Source organism: Rhodnius prolixus, unplaced genomic scaffold (assembly GCF_049639745.1).
Source record: "Rhodnius prolixus isolate KJV_2025 unplaced genomic scaffold, Rpr scaffold_8, whole genome shotgun sequence".
Taxonomy (NCBI): Eukaryota; Metazoa; Arthropoda; class Insecta; order Hemiptera; family Reduviidae; genus Rhodnius; species Rhodnius prolixus.
Window position 1 is genome coordinate 13,821,106 of NW_027411593.1, and position 23,458 is coordinate 13,844,563.

Consider the following 23,458-nt stretch of genomic DNA (forward strand, 5'->3'; position numbering starts at 1 on the left):
TTGAAGTGGCCGCGGCCCGCTCTCCCGATTTGGCCCTTTTTCTATGGGGTTTTTTGAAATCCCGTGTTTATGTGAACCGTCCAAGGACCCTATAAGATTTAAAGAGCAACATCCAGGAAGAAATTGCCAACATAACGCCTGCTATGCTGGCAAGAGTCACACACTCTTGAAGTGTGTGCCGTTGCACCGTCTCGTTGGAACCAAATTTCCCCTAAGTCCACCTCATCTAGCCGTGGGGAAAAAAAATTCCTGTAACATGTTTACAGACCGGTCCGAATCCACTGTCACTGCGACTTCATTTTCCTCAAAGAACCAGGGGACCAATAATTCCAGCTGAGGAAATTGCAACACCACACTGTGACTTTAGGTGAATGCAAAGGCCTTTGATGCTATTTCAATATCCAGGAAGAAATTGCCAACATAACGCCTGCTATGCTGGCAAGAGTCATGACAAACGCCAGAAATCGGTTTACTCAGTCTATGGAGAATGGGGGACGTCACCTATCTGATTTTATCTTCAAAACTACGTAAAACAAAACTTTAGACATGCACCTACACTATAAAAAAAACAAATAAAAATGTTCTGATTCATACAATGGGTTTTATTAAGTTTTGAAAAAAGGAAGTTATGCTGCCGCACCCTGTAGATCGTATTTGATCCGTAGTGGCCTCCTGTCAACTATGCAACCGAGCATTTTTTTAAAATGCAGTGAAATGAAATACAGATTTCCATCCCGTAATTACTGTGTCGTAATAACTGCAATATTTCTACATAAATTACTTTTCTTGGGGTGAGTGAAATGTTTGATACATATCTTTCAGAAAATACCATGGCAACTCATCCAGAACGCTAGATATAATTACAAAATTTAAATTATTATTTTTTTCTTTGTTATTGGCCTCTTGAGCTTTGCAAATCAGCCATTTACATTCTTCTTTCGAAGGTTCTTTAGTATATTGAATATTTACTGAGTTATCTTGTCGTTTGTTATGAACTCAAAGAGCTCTGTGTAAATGCTGCCATCATCAGCTGCCAGAATAGTATTTAAATTGGCAGGTAACGGATATCCAGTGGCTAGAACATCCTTCCACAATGGTACCCTTCCTTTAGTATTGTTAGCACATTCCAGGATTGGATGGTTGGCGTCGTGCTATTATTCCAGAAGTACAGGAACCCTGGTGAGATGTTTCCACCCCAATCCCGGGCTAGATGGTGCGGCGAATAATTGTGATTAAACCTCATTCTAATGACTGGGCTAACAAACTTCCTATTGTAGTTTTTGTATCTGTAAAACCAAGGTCTTTTGGGAACCACTAGATTAGATGGCTGGGTAAAATTGGGCCTTTTCTCGCCTTTGACACTCCGTATATCCGCTGCCATTCCGGTATAGCACTCCGCTTTTACATAATTTTTAATATCGGAGACTAACATTGAGTATGGAGATGTATGGAGTATTGAGTATGTAGGGAGATCGCATCCTTGGCTTTACGATCCACGATTTCATTTCCTCTCAGACCTGTGTGGCCCTTAATCCAGATTAAATGTACCGATTTGCCTTTTCTTAGAATACTATAGAATTAATTAAATTAATTATTTAAACATTTAATCCGAAAGAGAGAGAGAAATGGTTTATTCCACAATAAAGAACACAAAAAACTAAAAAATATGTTCTCCATAACTAGAATAGTATTTTACTAGAAAAATGCAGCTTTACAGTAGAACAAAATTAGCCTGAAACTAAATAATAACAGGTCAATTTCCTTACAATACCTGTTATCACAACTACAACCAAACTAAAATATATTATTTCCAAATAATTAAAAAAGACATTGCGTGCTAGGATGAAGAGAATTGTGCCCTGTAATTCTTTTTTTAAAAAATATCTACCAAGGTCATTAATGTCATACGAGAACTGAACTATGGTTATCCCACAACCACTTGCCAGTATTATTTAGGTATTCTACAGTATAACATTATTTTTCAAAAACTATAAATTGGTTATTATCGAGTAAATTTTGGCATTTATTGTTTCTTAAACATTCTATAGTTTTATTGGTAAGTAACTATTTTGTTTTATTTACTAATAATCAAATATGTTTCTTTTTTGCGATAAATAAGATTTAAAATGAAAAATTTTCATCTTTACTTAACATTAAAAAAAAAAAAGTAAATAAACAATTCATAAAAATCATGCCTTCATTATATTTACTAATAGAATGCTTTGTAGATTCAAGTATTTCGTAATTAAATTACAAACAAAAATTGTTCTGTCTCAGGAGTATCTAATCAAAGAAATCATCTAAAACAATGTTAACTCTACTGTCATTAACGAGAAATTGATGGCAAAAAAACATCAGAAATTCTTACTTTCGTTCAACGAAATTCTCTTCAAGATCGGGAATTTTGTAAATTATTAATTTCTCATCATTGTTATCACCTGTACAGCATTGAATGTGAAATCAAAACAAACATACCACTTCCTCCTACCGTCTCTAAAATCAATTTTCTCAGCAAAATATTCCAAATAGAATCATAAACCAAAAATGCGGGCAATTCATATGTTTGAAATCTATACAGTAAAGTAATCTTAACAGTTTTATGGGAGTTTTGACCGTTAAGTCCTAATACAAAGTAATTTTTGATGCTTGAGGGTTTTTATTTTGGGATACGCTATTTATACACCCGCATATAGAGTACCTTTATTTCTGATTAATAAGTTCCAAAAAATTATCACCATCTTGTTACATCTCTTTTATTTGTAACTATAAAACTTGTGGCTTACTCATACTCTAATTCTGCCTTTTCTGACAAATTTTATTACAGTTAGTGGATATTACTACATTTTTATTTATTTTTATTGCTGCATGTTTTGTACATGAAACTATTTAGCCAATTATTGAGGTACTAATGTACCCATAAAGTGTTGTTTACCCGTTGTTTTCCCTAAGGAAAGCATTCTTATTATTATATTATTATTAGACATTCGCATATCATTAGAATTATATGTTTTATTATTTAAAACAATTTAAATTTTCTTAACATCAAAACAGAATCAACTGTCTAAACAAATTAAGTTTAAATCAAATAAACAATCCTTTGTATTCATATTTTGTTAAAAGCTATTGATAAGCTAATAGTGTTGATAATGTGGTAGTTAGTTCCTATTAAAAGGAATACACGTTCTTATCAAAACATTCTCAACCTTGCAATTAAAAATCTACATTTTTATTGCTAATTTTAACACATATAATCAAAAACCATATTTGCAATCAAAAAGTTGTTTTTAGCTTTCAAACATTTGCTAAATTTATGCTTACAACTACCATTTCCGATCTTAACTGATTCTTTTCAAACTAGTAATTCCATAATATTATTATAATGATATTAAGCTGTGGATGTGTTTTTATGATGATTTTAATATTTAGTGCCTGCACAAAAACTTCACTAATACTTCTAAATTTTTGTAGAACCCGCATTTAAGAGAAAATAATTACGAAATAAAAGATTTCATTGTTTATTTTTTTGTATATAATATCTATTTTTCATATTCAGGAACTGAAGGGGATTAAGTGTACAGTTGTGCGGGTAAATGAATCATTAAAGCGACTTTACTAAGTTCATTACGATGCCATTTGCCATTAAATCATTTATTAATTATGAAGAATCCTACAAACAAACACCCTCACAAAAGCGTATTTCTTTACAAATTAAAGTGTCCTCAAATCGCTACGATCCTAATTAAAATATTATCTTTTCAGCGCGGTGAAAAGAATATAAGAAAGCCAAATATTAAAATTTTGCTAAGTGTTCAACCTTCATTGAAGGAATGATTATGAAACTTTGAACAATTCTCGCACATATTAATATTTTGTTAAACCTGCATATTAAGTGCAGCATAAATATTAAATAAAAAAAAAATATGTAAAGTAAAAACAAAGTAATATAATAATTTAAAATAAAATAATAAATAAATAAATAAAATAAAATTACTTGAAGTGCTTGAATGAAGGCCACCCAATGATGACCATCATAATGGTCGGTTAAAGTAAAATACCGAATGAATCGAATACGAAGGATGCCTTGTTTATCTCTCGACCAGGTGATCGCGAGGCCATCGGCGAGGAGGATTTGACGGGAGGCGTTAGTGCAGGACAAGTTGCTGACTAAGGGATTATGGTGTAGATAAAGATTAGAGTGGAATTCGATATATCGGAACTGGGCAAGGTCAAAAACAAGATGGGATTCGCAGGTCTGTGTGGATGGTCTGGTTGCTCACGTAGAAAGGTGAGTCAGTGATGGTTCCAAGGATTTTTGACTTGAGGGTTTGGATCCTTTTTGGGTTCGAACGCTTAGCTATTCCGTACAGTTCCAAGTCCGTAAGTCCAGATAGGAGCTAGTAAGGCTGAGTACACCGTTCCTTGTTTGTAAAGATTCAGTTCTGATGGTTTGTCAAGTAAAGCCTCTTGAGCAATCGATATCTCTGGTTGAGTTCAAGTAGTTTGAGTCTACTTTGTGGATTTCACGTGAGTCGCTTGTGCTTGTCAAGATATATTCCAAGATAACGAAACATATCTGCTACAGATACTTGATGCGCCAAATGCTCGGCTTTTTCTTCATTTGACTTCGCCAATTAGCCTTACAGTTCGTCTTGAGAGGATGTGAAGTGTACTTCAAAATTTCTTTTACGTCGCTGTAAGGACTGAGTAAAGCAGTTCCTCCGTGAGTTGTCCCGTAAGGATGGTTGATTTGGTAGATTACACAGCCAGCGATAGAAAAATTAGTTCGGTCAAAGAAGTGGGGTTTCAGTGATGAGAGCAATTCATTTGTCGTGTATATCTAGTTCTTCGGTTGTATTTTACGAAACTTCGGTAGCATTTTAGGAAAATTTTTGGCATTTTATAAGGCACAAAAGTTTTGAGAATACCTTTAGAGGAACAATTTTTTTAAAATCTCTATCTGTTTAAAATTAATTCAGTAAGTACAGTTATCTAAACTTTTCATTAAACTTTTAATTTAAATCTGTCCTTGATCGAATTTTCCTCCAAGAAATGGTTCAAACAAGAAATGTAGATTACACAATACGTACGGAATAAAGAAGTGATCTATAATTAGCGAACAAATGAATAAATCATAGCGCCTGCGATAAGATTAATGTGTTATATTAATTTTTGTAGTTACAATAGTCATTGGGTTTCAATTGTAATTCTATTACATCATTTTCCTTCATGCTGACCTTTCCGTGAATATATATCATCATACATAAAGCTTCTACTTAGATGATTAAAAGATAAAGATAAATAAATAACTATATTTTATGTAAACTTACATATTACAGGGTGTTCTGCTTTATAAATTAAATTTCATTAATAATCCTAATGTAGGCGCCACGGTAGCCGAGCGGTTAGAGGCGAGACCAGTAAAGCTAATATGTATTGTGGTACTGGGTTCGATTCCCCGGTTTTAGGCCTTGGATTTTATTTAATGGTTAATAAAAGAAATTTACAGTAAAGTATGTTTGCTAGTTGCCTCCGTCAACGACACCTAATTGGTAGTTGGACGTTAAGCCCCGCCTGAAAAAATAGGCGATTACTTTACTTAATAATCCTAATGATTATAGAGTTCAGAAAAACAAATAAAATTATTCCTTCAGTTATACAAATAAATTATACATAAATAAATAATATATAATGACAAAAAAAAGTTTTAATAATAATATTTATAAAGTAAGAATGGAGTTCACCGTCTCTCTACAATTAATATTGTTTGTAGAAAAAAATATACATACAGAAAAATAAATAGATAAAATAATAATAAAATATAATAACTGAATGCAATGCCTGCAAAATAAATAGATAAAATAATAATAAAATATAATAACTGAATGCAATGCCTGCAAAATAAATAGATAAAATAATAATAAAATATAATAACTGAATGCAATGCCTGCAAAATAAATAAAATAAAAATAAATTAATTAATTCTGAACAAACTTAAAATATAACTTTCTTAATCAGACTTGAATACATTGAAGAAGGTTAAATTAATTTGTTTATCTTTTGAAATAATTTAAGGTTCAATTAAATTCTTAATTATTATTATTCATTTACTAGAAAGGAAGTTAACTTTAGCATTTCTATAATATAATGGTAAACACTGTTTAACTGTTGGATTGAGCAGATTGTGAGAAGGCCAGTCAAATTGTTATAATTCTCTATATTGAATATATATTTAGATAGGTGATACGTACTTTCTAAATGGTGAACATATTGGACAGATCAGGAAGAATGGTATCCTATTTTTTATTCTTAGAAATTTATCACTAGAAATTCTCAATTGACTAACCATCCTCAGTTTGTCTGTAGCACATTTATAATGTGAATATTTTCCTCTGGGATTCCTAACAAACTTATTTCTCTGTAAATGTGACTATAACCGGAATGAATGGCTCTCTCAACATCCAATGAGATTATATGATTAGTGCACTTCTCAATTATATCAGGGATATTCTTTGCAATACGTATACTACACACTATGGTTCTTAGATGGTTAAACAATACGAGCTTGATTTTCTATTTCTTCGAAATCTTTTTTTTTTTGAGGAAATCAAGTGCTACAGGGAATTTTTTTCCCCCTTTTAACGTCCTTCGCTTCCCTAATATGTACTTCCTGTATTCCTTCTTCTATGGAAAGTCTGGATACCCATCTCTGAAGCCCATTTCTGTTGCCAGACCTACTTTTGCTTTCACTTCTGCATGCGTTCGAACCACTTGTCAAAGCATTTTTTCCATTCCGCTTGAAATACCTCCAAAAGAAAAAGACGAAAATCGTTGTCCACGTAATTTATTCTTGACGTTCGGAAACAAAAAGTGGTGCCAAATCAGGACTGTACGGCGGATGACCCATTAATTCGATTTTTTTGAGTGCTCAAATAGTTGGTTGTTAGAGGAGATGTGTGATGATGACTGAATGATCCGACGGCGCTTGTTTGTTTTCCATATTTCATCGAAGACTTCCGGCAATCACATGGTTGTGTTGCCATTCAAAATTGACCGTTCTACGTTCCTCTAAAGGCAATGTTGCCACATGACCAGTTTTTCCGAAAAAACAGGCGACCATTTGTTTCGAAGTGCTTCGAGCGTGAATAACTTTTGTTGGATTTGGTTCATCTTGAAACACCCATACAGTCGACTGCTGTTTAGTTTCCGGCTCATACGCATATATCCATGATTCTGTCACCTGTTACAATCTTATACACGTCTTTTAAAGCACCGCCATTGTATTTCTTAAGCATTTGTTTGCACCAATTGATACGAGCATCTTTTTGAAATTTTGTCAGATTATGTGGGATCCAACGAGAACAAACCTTTTTCACGGCTAAATGATCATGCAATATTTTATATATGCTGGTGGAACTAATGCCTAAGGTTGCCTCAATCTCACAGTATGTCACATGACGATCTTGCATTATTAGTTTTTGCATTGCATCAATGTTTTCTGACACAACAACTGATTTTGGACGACCTTCACGACTTTCGTCGGTGAGCGAACGACGACCACGATTGAATGCGTTATACCAGCATTTCACAGTGGCAAAGGATGGGGCTTTATCGCCAAAAGTGGAATTAAGTTGATCGATGCACTCCTGTCTTGATAATCCACGTCGAAAGTCGTAATAAATCATTGCACGAAAATTTTCACGAGTTAATTCCATTTTTTCGCTGAGACACAATTTTCAAGTTACTGTAAACAACACAAATCGCGCTCAAATAACGTTCTGAAGAAGGTTATGGTCAAAAATGTCAAACTTTCAAGTGGAAACGTCAGGTATCACCTGACAACACTCAGTGTTGCCAAGGCTCAAAATATAAGTAGTGCCCCTCGTATACAAGGCCGAATTTCAACTTCTTTTATTGTTCCTTTTATATTTTTAAGTCGCTTGGCCCCATCAGCACCAACTAGAAAGAAGCTGTGATAATTTATTATTCTGAATCACGATCTCTAGCAGTTTATTTTCCTGCAGATCTTCTCTCTTCTAAATATTTATTTGTGAAGGGCCCATTGTTTGTAGTTTTCATTTTATAGTATGAGCTACACTCTTCTTGAGTCTTGAGCAATTATGGATCTCCAGTAAATGGATGCCAATCTTCTAATATAGATTCCACATCTTTCAAGATGATAGAAGTTACTTGAAAGATTAGAATTCCTATCTTGCCTTGATAATTGTTTTCACAATACCGATTAGAGAAGCAATAATAGTTATCTGCCGCAGGGCCTGACCTTGCGTGGAATGTCCCCCCCCCCACAAATCCAACGAAGGCCATTTTTCTATATCTTTTAAGATAGCCCAGCAATCTAGTCAATGAAAGATCTTCCCGCTGTAAATTCATTGTTGTCGTACTCCTCAGAAACTAAGAATTAGTTCATTTCCTGTAGTTGTTGCTTAAAGTTTCCGTACAATTACAGTTAACAAGATTTTCAGATTGTAGAAAAACATTAGAAAACAATTACGTTATTATATCAAGAGATTAAAATAATTTTCAAATCAAATATTAATTAAATTAATAACAGATAATGGGTGTAATTAATGCAAACATTGCATAAATGTACATGTGTAATCTACGTTAATATTTGTAAACATTAAATGTACTTTTTCTGCAACCATGTAGGAATGTTCTCATTACTCAATTAAAATCAGCTGTGTAATGCCCAACTTTACCTCACTAGTGGGGGAAAATTCCCATTAGTGTCACTTTCCTCACTAGTGAGTGAAAAAACTTTATTGTGCTTCCTTGATATAAGAAGTTTTGTTATTAAATATTTTCTGTATTAAATAAATAACTATTCGTATCACCAATAGTCTGTGCCTCATGTATTATAATAAAATCCAAGGATTATGGGGAAAAAAATAACGAAACCAAAATAAATGTATTAATAAAGAAGATATACTTAGCTAAAGTTCCAGTCTCAATAATTAATTACCGAATATAAGACATTTAAGAAATTAACCATTAAGAAATTTTAGTTCAACGTTTGGGCTTTATCTATAGTAAAAAGCAATAAAATATATTGTTTAGAAGTCTTACAACCAATTACCAACTTAGGTATCGTGGACCAAAAGCTCCTACAACTCCTACTTTACTACTCAAATTTTTCCATGAAAAAAGAACCACACAGGACTCGAACAGAAGGTCCTCTGGTTACTTGTGCGCACCCACAGGCACTACACCCAAACCTGGCCTCGCCTCTTACAAATTAATATTAATGAAGAAGATTAAAGTAATTGCTAAAATTTCAAGGTAAAAGAAAATGACATATCGAAGGGGTGTGAATTATTATAGTTTTTAATTATTTCATGAGGGTTCTGCGGGAAGAAGTTCTGAGGGCTTTTTTTTAACCTGTCAAGTGTGTTTGACGTGTATACTTGTCAAACCAAATCTCTATATTACGGTGCGTTCGACGTGTATAGTTGTTATGGAAAATATAAAATTGCCATTAACTATAAAAACTCGAAATTTTAATAAAATACAATAAGAATATTATTTGGTAGGATGTTTCCTTTATCTTACCAATAGAACTGCCAAGTACTTAATACGGAGGTGGATGGAGGGAGCCAGCCAAATGATAAGTGGTTGGTACATGTTTGGTCTCCGCATTAGAGATTGGGGAATTACGCACACAAATAGAAGCTCTCAACCCTTGTGCAATGCCGGTTTTACCTTTTAGATAGAGATTCAGACCTCAGTACGAGCATGATTTCATTTTGCACAGAATTCAAAGCTGTTTTCTTCCTTGTAAAAGCTCTTGCATCCCTAGGTAAATACAGCAATGCATAACGTGAAGCGGTGCAAGATTTTTGAATGAGTACAGAATGCTCTGGTAATCTCAAGCCCCAGAGAGATTGCAGAAAAAGTGCTTGCAGTGACTATATTACGACGTTGTAAACTTATGGTTGTTTTGCCCTGCGTTCGACGTGTATACACACGTCATTGTCTGATTTTAATTCCGCACACTGTGGTTTGTTTTTTTAAAAACTAAATTCCACGCCTTAACTGGTTAAAGTGCTTTTTTTTTGTGAATTATACAAATTGACTACAGTGGAGTCTCGGTTATCCGTCACGACCGGGACCGGACACGTGACGGATAGTCGAATAGACGGGTAATGGAAAAAAAACAGGAAAATTTCCAGATTCTTTTTGTTTAACGTGTATAAAACTTTGTATTAACTGGTATACGTACATATTTTATACGTTTATACGCTTAAGCCTTAAAGGTATCTTTCATTATTCAATTCATTCTATTGTGTATTAAAATCGTTTTTGTGGGCGGTTTTGTTTGTGGTTGATCTTTTTAAGAAAAAAACCCACAAACTGTCGAATGATGGACACGAGTATGTACCTAAAAGACAAAGGAAAAAAATGAGGACAGTGACGGTTAATTGAAATAGACGGATAAAAGGGTGACGGATAACCGAGACTCCACTGTACTTTTACGAGGTGTGTTCAAAAAGTAACGGGAATTTTCGTTTTTTGAAAAAAATATTTATTTATTCATCTACATTAATATTGTCGCCTTCAAAGTAGTCCCCTTCGCATACAATACACTTGTGCCAGCGCTTTTTCCAATCCTCGAAACACTTCTGAAACTCGATCTTTGTGATAGCTTTCAGCTCTTTCAGCGATTCGCTTTTAATGTCATCTATGCTTGTAAAACGACGGCCTTTTAATGTTCTCTTTATGTTTGGAAATAGAAAAAAGTCACATGGAGCCATGTCTGGCGAATATGGAGGCTGGGGCATCGTTAAAGTTTTGTTTTTGGCCAAAAATTCACGAACAAGCAATGAAGTGTGAGCAGGTGCATTATCGTGGTGCAAAATCCATGAATTGTTTTGCCACAAATTCGGGCGTTTTTTTCGGATTGCTTCAAGCAAACGGCGTTGAACTTGTAGGTAGTACTCCTTATTGATTGTTTGACCTTGTGGCAAGAATTCATGATGCACTATGCCATTAAAATCGAAGAACACAGTGAGCATAACCTTCACATTCGACCGCACTTGTCGAGCCTTTTTCGGTCTTGGCGATCCAGAATGCCTCCACTGGGACGATTGAGCCTTAGTTTCGACATCATATCCGTAAACCCATGTTTCGTCACCTGTTATAACACGTTTCAGTAGATCCGCATCGTTGTCGACTTCATTGAGTGACTCTTGAGCAACTTCCATTCTCCGCTGTTTTTGTTCGAAATTCAACAATTTTGGAACAAATTTTGCTGCCACACGTTTCATACCCAAAACATCCGAAAAAATTTCATGGCATGAGCCAATTGATATGGCAACATCATCAGCGACTTCTCTGATTGTGATTCGGCGATCGTTCATAACCATTTCTTTCACTTTTTTCACGTTTTCATCGGTTGTTGATGTGCTTGGACGTCCAGGTCGTTCGTCATCTTCAACGTTTTCGCGGCCATCTTGGAAACGCTTATACCACTCGTAAATCCTTGTTTTACTCATAGCAGACTCACCATATGGCTTTATTAACATTTCACACACTTTATTTCATTTTTTACGCAAAATTTCATACAAATTCTTTGATCCATTTTTTTTAACAAACAAAAATCGCCAAGCTCGAAAAACACGTCTAACCTTAACGGCTGCCACTTAAGAAGTAAACAATGAATATTACTGAAAATTTTATCGTACTTCAGGGGCATGTGTACCAACATAATAAAAAAAAAATTTTTACAATCAGACTCTCCAAACCCGCGAAATTTAAAAATTCCCGTTACTTTTTGAACACACCTCGTATATTAGAATAGAAATGTGGTAGGCGAGTTCTATAGAAGAACCATTCAGTACCCGAAGGGACAGACATGTTTGCATCAGATAAGATTAACATTTTTATGTAAATACAAATTCTTGCTTGTACAGCAAATAAAAATTATAATCGATCGATAATTCATGAATTGCTTAAATTGAAAATAAGAGAAAAATTTGTATCTTGTATCTTGAAAGTTTCGATCACACCAAACTTTTATTATTTATTTCAGATTTGAATTCAAAATAATAATAATAAAAATGTCAGAATGTACAATGAATGAAAAATGGTGGAAAGTCTCCAAAGAGGAGGAATATAAAAGGAACAAAAAATTAAAGTCATCTGATGTTGCATTGATACAAGAGTGGTTAAAAAAACAACCTCATCTACCTAAATTAAATGGTAAGTTCTAACTTTCCAATATTATTATTTATAATTCGATTATTACTTTTATAGCTTTGCAAATATTTATTTAGAAATAGAAATAGAAAAGAGATTTATTATTCTGGGACAATTGTCCCCTAAGAATAAATACAGGTACAAATAGAGGCCTTAACAGTTTGGCCTGTGTTAAAAAGAAAATGAATAAATAAATAAATATTTACAAAAAGTGAAAAAACAATAAAAATAACAGCAGAAATTAGGGAAATAAATTAAAACAATTAGAATTTCGGAGGAAGCTGAATAGAAAGGAGATAACTGAATAGACGGGATTTAAATATAGATAGGGTAGGAGCATGGCGGACAGATGATGGTAAGGAGTTCAAGAGAGAGGTAGCACGTATTAGGAAGGACTTGTCAAAGGAGAGAGGGAATATAGAGATCGGATGAGCGAGATCTAGTGTTACGGGAATGTATCGAGGATTTAAACTTAAGGAGTTGGGAAAATATAGGAAGGCCTTTGAGACTGGATGACTTGAAAAAGGAAAGCGGCGATAGACAGGAGAAAAGCCACTTCAACTCATCGTAGCAGTGCGAAATGCGAGAGTCTCTGGAAATGCTGAAAATAAATCTTATGAAGCAGTTCATGGAGGCGCTTGAGCTTAGCTTCGAGATCACCAGAAAGACCGCCATACACTAAGCAACCATAGTCGAAATGGGGGAATATAAGAAAGGAAACTAGGAGTTTGCCGGGACTTAATTGGGAAAAAGGTGTCAGGGAACTATTAAACTGCTTAAGGATATGGATGTCCCTATATTTATGTCGAAAAATGAATACTTTTTTTTGATTTTGCTTGTTTTATAACTAGACATTTTATTTATAGACAACCAGGTAATTATGTTCTTAACAGCATGTGAATATAGTTTAGAACAGACAAAAGAAACCATTGATTTGAATTATACGATGAGAACTAAGTTACCGGAACTCTTTGCCCAAAGAGATTTAAAAAGAAAAGCATTGCAAATTTCAATGGAATATATGTAAGTTATTTTTTTTGATCATTCATTAATATATCTCCTTTTTTTTAAAAAAAAAAAAAAAAAAAAAACTTACAGCTTAAAAAGTTAAGTATAACTTAATTTCACCAGTAGTTATAAAATAAAGTAACCAGCCGGCTCTGACTCTGAACTGATACTTCTGCCCCCTAATGAGCCCCTAAAAATCACAAAACACACGAAAAATATGTTTCAGGGAACTATCAGTAATGCCCGAATTACATGAAGGCACTGTAGTGGTTTTATATAAACTGAAAGAGATGGATATGTCTAAATATTTATTTGAAGAATATGTCAAATTAAGTAATATGGTGCTCGACGTCACACATATGGAACTAGGATCGGCCCAAGGATACAATTATATACACGACTTAAAACATTTCACATTTAATCACATATTGCAGACACCAATAGCATCCTTGGCGAATACGCTTAAATATTTACAGGTAATTTATGCTGATTTCTTAAATGTATATGTGTATATCATTGTTTTATAATTAATAATAACAATATTATTATTATAAATGTTTTATTTGAAAATAATGTTTTTGTTATTTTTCTTCATATATTTGGCGCCTTGATCAAATGATCGTCAGGCGAGTTCCATACTTTTATTTTATAATTCAAATTAAACGATTATTTCCATAAACATACAAAATCACCCAACTTTATTAATAGTTTGGTAATTATATTATGCCCACACAGGCTTTTACAACCCAAAAAAATAACAATCAAAGAAACTTGATAAACAAACTCCTCCATTACATGCATAAATATACTTGTGAACAAATAATTTCGTTGCAATTCCTTCAGACAACTATTGTTGGAAAGTGATGCATTATAGAATTAATAGCGGGCAATACAATTCTTTCTAGAGGGTAATCTCACTGATCTTCCCTTGTCTAAATTTAAATGCGTGCTTTATAAATGTTGCGAGCGCAGACCAGTTTTTACCATTGATTGATTCTAAACATTGTTCACTTGTGATGATCACATCCCCAAATTATTGCTGCCTATACTCCGCCAACCCAGCGCATTCTGTTAAAAAATGGTGTAGGTCCTCAGTGGTACACATATAGCACAATGGACAATAAACGGACGATTCAGGAACCCAAGGTTTGTAATTTAACATGTCCTACCTAATTTTGATTATCCATCAGCAATTTTGGAAACTTTGTGTATTCAAATAACTATTTTACAAACGGAAATTTAGATAATTATAGAGGGGGTGGTAGGTGCTGTTTGTGGCTCTAGACAGTAACCGGCTCATTTCATTTTCTGCCATCTTTTTCAATAAATCTTTCGAAATTTTCGCCCACTGACTTTTGTTCATGTCGAATCTACTTAGCAAATCATACTTTCTTATTGATTCAAACCATGTCCCAGCCCAACTAATTCTTTTATTTAATATTTTATTCGCCACAAATTTCGGCAGTCTATCCTCACCCATATCACACAAAACATTTTTGATGTACCTGAGGTGTAACCGAAGCGTATATAAGTACATGCTTTTGTAGACCAGACTCCAACAACAGAAAATAACCTGGGGTATTTTGTGGAAGGCCAAACACCTTTTTAAGGAAAAAATACAGTAGGCCTATGGACATTAGGGTCATTCCATGTCAAATCAACACGGGGTCTGAACCTCACCATCTTGGATTTTCTTGAAATTTGGCACATGTCTACTATTGGTATAGACTTGGAAAAATATGAAATTTTACTGTGATATGTCAACTGGTTTATGAGTTACAGGGCTGTAAAGTTGCCAAAAATGGGCTGAAAAACAGGGAACCCCGTGTTTTTGAATTACTGTGGAAGCTTTCCTAATTGAGCCACAGACTTGGGATTGGTGTCATTTTATAGCATATATAATGCCCTTTCCTGTGATATGCGACACCATATGGGTTAGGATAAATAAAGTTTGTTAAATTTAAATTTAAAATTTAAATTTTAAATTTTTTAAAAAGTACATATTTTAAAATTTTAAAATTAATTCCATGAATAGCTAGTAGTGTTATGAATCACTGGGCAAAATATTAATTTGGGACGACAATGGCTTCATTGTTAAAAAAATTTAAGACTGAATGAGGAGAGAATCTACCCAGTGGTAGCACTCTCTACAGGGTATAATGATCTTTAGGTCTTCTGACTGCAAGGAAGTCGCGGGGCCACTGGTGATTCAGTCGGTGAGAAGGATTGTCAGGGATGTCAGAGGAGGCAAGAGACTGTACAAGAGGATTTGAGCAAGTAGAGAGAGCAGTATGGAATTTTTGATATTTAGTCTTGGCGAGTTGTTGTACGAAGGGAATGTTGAGGTCGTTGTGAAGAGTGAGGTTAGTCACCGTAGAAAGAAGCGTCAACTATCTGTCGGAGTAGTTTTGATTGAAATGTCTTGTACAGTCCGTATGTTTGTAGGTTTGGCTGAATCCCACAGCTCTAGTCCTTAAGTCCAGATGGTATTCCATAGGTTCAGAGGATAGTATTATATACTATGAAACAAGTAAACTCTTAAAATCAATGGTATTATCTAGCACAGCAATATTCGACGGACTCTACTACATTTTCAACATTTCTCATCAACATCTCTAGGTGCTCAAGCTGGCTGAGAGAACATTGTCCACAGACTATAGTCTCTGAAGATGCCGAAGATAAATCCGCGGCCGCTACAGAAATAGTCGCGTCTTGGAATTGAGTCTTTGGGCATTGAACGGGTAGATGCATTAGCAGTGGGTTCAACTCATCGCTCTTCTTGCAAATCTTCATTTGTCTTAAGCTGTACAATTGAGTGCTTTTACTTTAGAGGGACAAATAGTCAATTTATTTGATTTACTAATTTACCAAAGTTGCCCAGTTTTGTGAAATTCTTATAAGGGCTTTTTTCAACTAAAATCAGGACATTCTCTGATCTGACCAAAAACTGATTACAACACCTTTTAATGAGGAAATAAGAGAAATTGAATGCTCGTTCAATAATCCGAAGAAAATGATTTCTAGTTTTCAAACCAATTATGAAAACGAGCCTACAAATGCTTAACAGTAATTCACTAAAACGTTTTAAAAAGTAAAGTATAGTTTGTAAATGGTCAAATTAATATTACAGGAGGCTTCAACTTGCCATATACGAGGAATACATTTTATAAATGGTGGTACAGTTTTTGAAAAATTGCTAGCAGTAATAAAACCATTTTTGAACGCTGACGTAATGAAAATGGTAAGTACAAATTTCAATTATATTTATAACTTGAACAGTTGTATGTTGATTAAAACGAAACACAAAAGTGGGTCTAATAACTATAGACTTTTTAATGACGTAATTCTTTTGTTGTTGTAGGGAACAATAGAATCTTTTAATGTCTGTTTTGTCGAACATTTGAAAGATTTATTAGTTCTTTTCTGTAAATTGATAAAAAAAAAAATTCTAATTTTTGTAAACCTGAATTTATTTAGAAGATTGTTTACTTGAAATTATTAAATTGGGTTCAGTTTCACTTAAATTGCCCTTAAATTTCCGGGTTCGAATCCAGCTGCTGACCCTTAGATTTTCATAGGAGCTTCTTACAGCTCACTGTCCGGTGATAAACAGTGTTGTCTGTAACGAGAGAACACTGTCCGGAGGCCGACAGTGCACTGAAAAAAGCTTCGGGCGCCAATAACCTTAGATGTTGACGCGCCTTGAATCATTCAAAATAAATTTAGTGTAGGGCCCACTTTTTCTATCTCTTTCAACAATCCTATGAGCAATTACGATTGCCACAAACTTTCTAAAAAAATGAAACACACAAAACTAAATAGATACGTCAACACTCTAAATGACCGTTTTTTGGAGCAAGATTTCAACTTTAAAAATTATTTATTAATGATTCATGCATTTTGGAATACTATTACTTTTCGTTAATTGCATCAGCGAAATGTGCCATTTAGTTGGCAGTGTAATCTTCTGCAAGAATACTCCCGTAGTTCCTTGTATGATTAAATTGGATTTTCTTAAATTCATGAATGTTGCTGCCATATTTGAATAGACTTTACGATTTAAAAAAAACAACTAAACTAAAGTGCACGTCGAAAAAGCGGAAGAACGAGTAGGCCGAGATAACAGCAGGAATTTTAGTCGACCAGACATTGCTATGCGAACTGCAAAGCTTTATATGATACTAAAGATTGAAACAGCTACTGCACCAGGCATCTCTCGGAATAAGTAGCCTAATCTGGACTAAGATCAGGAATAGGAGGACGTTGAGAAGTTTCTCAGACTTGAGAATTTCCTCTTAAGTACCAGGTGGACGCAGAAAAGTCGTTAGGAAGACGTGCTTTTATACCAGAGAGTGGTTATTCTTAATTGTCGGCTGCTTTTTGTTTCTGGAGTCTTGGCTAGGAAATTGGGGTTGTTAATTGAGGTGTTGGAGCTTAGATATATCCTCTGTTTGTTGTTTGTGTTTGGCAACGCAGAGAAAGAGGCTATCCCTGACTGCCTGCTCCCTCATCCTGGTGAGCATGTTAATACTCCTCTCGTTCTATGTTAAAAGAATGGATACTCTCCCTAGAAACCTTCCCAGCTTCTCAATTTCGGGAGGTATTTTTGAAATATCAGAGTCCTTAAAGGAAGAATAGATACATTGGACATTAGCAGAGGGTTGAAGTCATCGCTCTTCTTGGGGCTAACCAGGAGCAATTGTTACCAGGTGTTAGAGTGGAATAATTATACCTACTGGAATTGGGAGATAGTAATACAATCCTACAGAAAGATTGGTAATAAAGGATAAGTTCACATGTTACCTATAAGCTCAAAAATGGTAGGGGGAATCTTTGAGGGACTCAATGGAAAAATGTAAAGCGAACGTTGGCAAGGAAAGTAAGAACATCTTCCTTTGGGAGTCAGAAAATGATGAAGCTGACAACGTGGACAAGCAAGATCTTGCGCTGCATCCACCCTTATAGGGTGATGCTTCCTGATGGGGATCCTCACCGTCACAAGACGTGGGTATAGAGCGATAGGTAAAGGCCCGAGGAGTAGGGCACAAAATCTCCATGTTAGTCGCCATACACTTAATCTCCCTAACACTGCAACCCATTTTTTTTTTTTTTTTTTTTTTTTTTGAGCAGTAAATTGAGGCCCCAAAATTTACTTCATAGAATTTTTTAGAATTTTTTTTTTTTCAATTTTGCAGTTGAAAAATCATCCAAATTATGAATCATTACGAAAAACTGTGGACATAAAAGCGATACCGTCTGATTATGGAGGTGAAGCGCCCAGTGTACAAGAATTGAACAGTATGTATACTTTTTTCAATTGAATATATTATTTTATTTTATTTTTCACGCTGTAAACTAGACATTCAAATAAATATCATTATTTCGTTTTATAGAGAAAACTTTAGCTACACTAAAGCAGTATGAAGATTGGTTCCCTGAAGAGGAAAAACAAAGAAATGATGAGAAAAAACGAACTTCAAATATAAATAAAGATTATGGTATTCAAGGTTCTTTTAGGAAATTAGATTTAGATTAACAAAAATGTAATATCTTAATATTAGTAGAATGAATTACTGAGATATTTCGTTAATTTAATAAATAACGGCTTTAATGTACTCGTATATTTACTTTAAGTTCCAAGAGTCATACATGTTACATAATTTACAAAATGTGAACTATCACCTAAAAAAGGTACAACCGGTACATAATTAAATAAAATAATAATTTAAAAATCGTATATAAATGTATTTTGTAAGTGGTGCGCAGATGGCCGTGAATCTGACACCATATTCGATATAAATTAAACACTAAATATTGTAAACAATTTGCATCCAATTAGGAAAAGATATTTTGTAAAAGAGTTGAAATAATAATAGTAATAATAAATAGTTTCAGTAAACAATTCATTTTTAGACTGACGAATAAATATTCAGCTAGCTTGTTTAAAGCTTAATAATCATACTTAAAACATCTTAAAAATAACTTTTATGATGTTTTGTGATGCGAGTAAATGAATATGAAAAATTAAAATAATATGTAAATAAATTTATAAAAGGGAATTTATTTGCTGTCGAAGAGCATCACTATAAATCATGAAAAATTGAAGGTCAAGAAAGGGTAATTATAGTGCAAATTATGGAGAAAACTATATAGTTTGTAATCGGTTAGTGAATGGAAAGCGAAATTTTTTCAAAATTTCATGATAAGGTAGTAAGGTATGGTTGAATTTTATGGTTTACCTTTGGAAAATAAAAAATTGAGTACTGAATACAAAAATACAGTGCGCGATGATAAACCTCTTTGGAGTGTTTTTCAATTAATTAGTTCAAGTGAAAACAAAATCATTTGAGTTGTTTACGTAAAAAAAAAATTGAAAAAATATTCAATTCTCACTAACTTTCTTGAGTTTGTAAAACTGACATAAACTGAAATATCACATTTAATGTACCTCCACTCCAACTCAGGATGCCTAAAACAAATATTCCTACAACTTATTAAACTACGTCTTCATCTTTCAAAGCACATAATAATTCACAAAACTCTCAGGAATCCCTTTCATCTTTCAAAGCACATAATAATTCACAAAACTCTCAGGAATCCCTTTCATCTTTCAAAGCACATAATAATTCACAACACTCTCAGAAATCCCTTTCATCTTTTAAAGCACATAATAATCTACAAAACTCTCAGGAATCCCTTTCATCTTTTAAAGCACATAATAATCTACAAAACTCTCAGGAATCCCTTTCATATTTTAAAGCACATAATAATCCACAAAACTCTCAGGAATCCCTTTCATCTTTCAAAGCACATAATAATCCACAAAACTCTCAGGAATCCCTTTCATCTTTTAAAGCACATAATAATTCAAAAAACTCTCAGGAATCCCTTTCATCTGTTAAAGCACATAATAATCCACAAAACTCTCAGGAATCCCTTTCATCTTTCAAAGCACTTAATAATTCACAAAACTCTCAGGAAACAATCTTAAAACCTTTTTCATTACATGGATGTGTAATTAAAAACTACATAAGAATTAAGCAAATCTTAATTAATAAGAGTATTAAACTGTTTTTAGAGCAGAACTGTGGAACATAACTCTAATTTTTATTAAAATCTAATATTAAAAATGCATTGTGTCACTTCATTGTAATTCTGTAAATGTAAGAGATCTGTTACACTTGTTAACTTTTCAAGAACCTGTAATATTACACTTAGCTTATGGATGAACACTTAATTAGACCAGACAATCATCAGAAATGCTTGGTTTATTTTATATAAATAAAACGTTTCAAAATATTGGGGAAACTGATACAAATGACACAGTTTAACAAGAAAAGATTTAGTTTTGAACTATGGTCCCCAGGCGCTGAATCCAAAACAGCTTCTTGAACCGACCGCTTTAACGGTAGGAGAAATCTCTCTCTTTTTTTTTTGCAATGCCCAAAGTTTTCACACATATTTTTGATTATTTATCTTTTCTGATCTCCAAGTGCCGGAAGTCTCAAATAATGGTGGCGGACCGACAAAGAGGTTGGCCATTTGCCTTGAATCAGCAAAGAGGCTAGTGAAATGGGATAGCTAGTAAGCTGCAAGCTTGGTACAAGTTAAACTATCTCCCTAGCTTAAAAAATTTCAAGATGATCTTATCACCAGATTTTTGTCACTTATTTTTAATATTATAAGTGAACTGGTCCCACCCAGTCAAAGGACTGACACCAAATGCTTCAATTATAAGACATAACATGTCAAAGATGAAGTTTTTCTTGTCGCAGGATGAGAACCAGTCTGATGCATTAAGAGAGCATTCACTTTAATTACTAAATAACAAATACTTAAGTACAAATTGATTACGCGGCATATGAACGGCTTCGAGAGTCGCTTTTATTCCGGATTTTTTTATATAAACATAAATTAAAGATTAAACGTTTAAAAACCCATTACGTTGATTCTTGTTTGTTAAATCGTTTTAGATCTGATAAAGCTTACGTAATAATATATTATTTATATCAGAACAATGTTTTACTCACATACAACGATAAAATTGCTAAGAGAATTAAAGATGATGTTTCTTTCAAAATAATGCACAAAACTGTCAGCACAAAATCTCTTTCTTCCACTTCTTATAGTTCTTTAACAACAAACCTTACATTTCTTCAATCAAGCACTTGTCGGTCAGGCGTAACACTTGAAACAATTCATGGAATTGAAGTCCATGTCTGGATTTGCAATAATCCCACAATTGTGGCCACAGCAAGATCCACCAAACTAAATCCACTCTTATTTCAAAAAGGAAATCCATACACGCCTCTAAGTTAAAATATGGCCAATCATTGCTTACTATAGGCTAACAGAGAATCGAAGACAATGCCAGCTCCAATCTGAATTCTTGGATCAAAAAAGAGGATAACGTAGGAAAGCAAAGAAGTAGCGCCTACTTCATTACATTGAAGGTACCTAAAAACTTGACCTATAGCCTACATAGCTGACAAGCTTCCTTAGGTGGAAATGATCTACCAACTTCTAGCCGGATCTTGGCCTCCAAGTGACTTTTACAGCCTAAAAAAATCAACTACTCTTGCATAGGCAATCCTAACTTTCGCAAAAATAGATGGATTAAATAACAACTGTCTCTTTCAAGACAATTTCATCCTCCTTTACCGTTATTTCACTATTATTAAAGTCAGTATATAGTTCTAAGCAATCCAAACTTTTTTTTTTCTTTCAAAGAATGTTCAACATGGCATTGGCCCAGATTGATGTAAAATGTCTCAATTATATACCCTCAAGGAAAGTAATGAATATTGTTAACTATGCACTTCTAATTATACTTAATTACATGACCCTCTACTTGATTTTTTCGCTCCCTCCATTCCTAAGGCCAAAGAGATTATCTAATTCAAATTTTGTATAGAAACCAAAAAAATACCATCTTTCTAGGATAACCAAGAAATATAACCTTACAACCCATCATTTTACTTTCAAGCTATTTGAATCATCAGGAGTTCAAAAACTGATATAATTATTGTTGAAAAGCTGCCAGTAAAAACAAGTAAAAACCAAAATTTTGATAAGAGTTTTCCTGTCCCAAAAAGCATTGCTCCATTATAAGCTGAAGCACTTTTTAACTTACTAATTCTTCAATTTACGAGGGTCGTTTGAAAAGTCCGTGCAAAAATAAAAACTACTTCAATTTTTTGGGGTAAACCTTTTTTATTTTTCAACATAGTCTCCTTTTAGGCTTATACACTTCGTCCAACGCTGCTCTAGTTTGTTGATCCCTTCCGAATAATAGGATTTGTCCAAGTCTGAAAAATAGCCATTCGTTTCTGCAATCACCTCCTCGTTTGAATAAAATCTTTTTCCCGCCGGCCATTTCTTCATATTGGGGAACAAATAGTAGTCCGAGGGAGCCAAGTCTGGAGAATAGGGGGGGATGTGAAACGAGTTGGAACCCTATTTCCATTAATTTTGCGACCACAACTGCTGAGGTGTGAGCTGGTGCGTTGTCGTGATGGAAAAGGACTTTTTTGTGGGACAATCGTGGGCGTTTTTCTTGCAGCTCGGTTTTCAAACGGTCCAATAACGATGAATAGTATGCACCTGAAATAGTTTTACCCTTTTCCAGATAGTCGATGAGGATTATTCCTTGCGAATTCCAAAAGACAGTCGCCATAATCTTTCCGGCCGAAGGAACGGTCTTCGCCTTTTTTGGCGCAGATTCCCCCTTGGTAACCCCTTGGTTGTTTAGATTGTTTTTTGGTCTCAAGAGTGTAGTGATGTATCCATGTTTCATCCACAGTGACGAAACGACGCTTAAAGTCCTGCGGATACTTCTGGAACAGCTGCAAACCGTCCTTGCAACACTTCACACGATTTCGTTTTTGGTCAAGCGTGAGCAATCGCGGCACCCATCTTGCGGATAGCTTTGTCATGTCCAAATGTTGATGCAAAATATTATGTACCCGTTCATTCGAGATGCCCACAGCACTAGCAATCTCACGCACCTTCACTCTTCTGTCATCCATCACCATATCATGGATTTTATCAATGATTTCTGGAGTAGTAACCTCAACAGGGCGTCCAGAACGTTCAGCGTCACTTGTGCCCATATGGCCACTCAGAAAATTTTGAAACCACTTATAAACTGTTCTAATCGAAGGTGCAGAGCCACCATAATGTTTATCAAGCTTCTCTTTAGTCTCCTGAGGCGTTTTGCCTTTCATAAAGTAGTGTT

General features: G+C 34.2%; 2 protein-coding genes across 6 annotated transcripts in view; one reads left to right on the forward strand and one right to left on the reverse strand.

The window, feature by feature from the left end:
• The window catches only part of Rbcn-3A (rabconnectin-3 alpha), a 93,663-nt gene that overhangs the window by 34,210 nt on the left and 35,995 nt on the right, over positions 1-23,458 (reverse strand). The gene's annotated exons all lie outside the window — the stretch shown is intronic.
• Positions 1,914-22,066, forward strand: LOC141450917 (alpha-tocopherol transfer protein-like). 2 transcript variants are annotated; one of them, XM_074121829.1, is made up of 8 exons: positions 1,939-2,056; positions 4,101-4,285; positions 12,047-12,216; positions 13,080-13,236; positions 13,448-13,697; positions 16,352-16,462; positions 18,417-18,519; positions 18,615-22,066. In XM_074121829.1, exons 3-8 carry the CDS (start codon positions 12,075-12,077, stop codon positions 18,755-18,757), a joined length of 906 nt encoding a protein of 301 aa, XP_073977930.1. In that variant the 5' UTR covers positions 1,939-2,056; positions 4,101-4,285; positions 12,047-12,074; the 3' UTR covers positions 18,758-22,066. The 2 variants fall into 2 exon arrangements, with proteins under 2 accessions (XP_073977929.1, XP_073977930.1); XM_074121828.1 differs by lacking the exon at positions 4,101-4,285 and having other exon boundaries at positions 1,914-2,056.

Bases quoted from the DNA above. Each gene is read 5' to 3' on its own strand.
- LOC141450917 (XM_074121828.1), top strand. From the start codon at position 12,075: ATGTCAGAATGTACAATGAATGAAAAATGGTGGAAAGTCTCCAAAGAG. The intron at 12,217-13,079 runs GTAAGTTCTAAC...TTTTATTTATAG, and splicing joins TCATCTACCTAAATTAAATG to ACAACCAGGTAATTATGTTC. The intron at 13,237-13,447 runs GTAAGTTATTTT...AATATGTTTCAG, and splicing joins CAAATTTCAATGGAATATAT to GGAACTATCAGTAATGCCCG.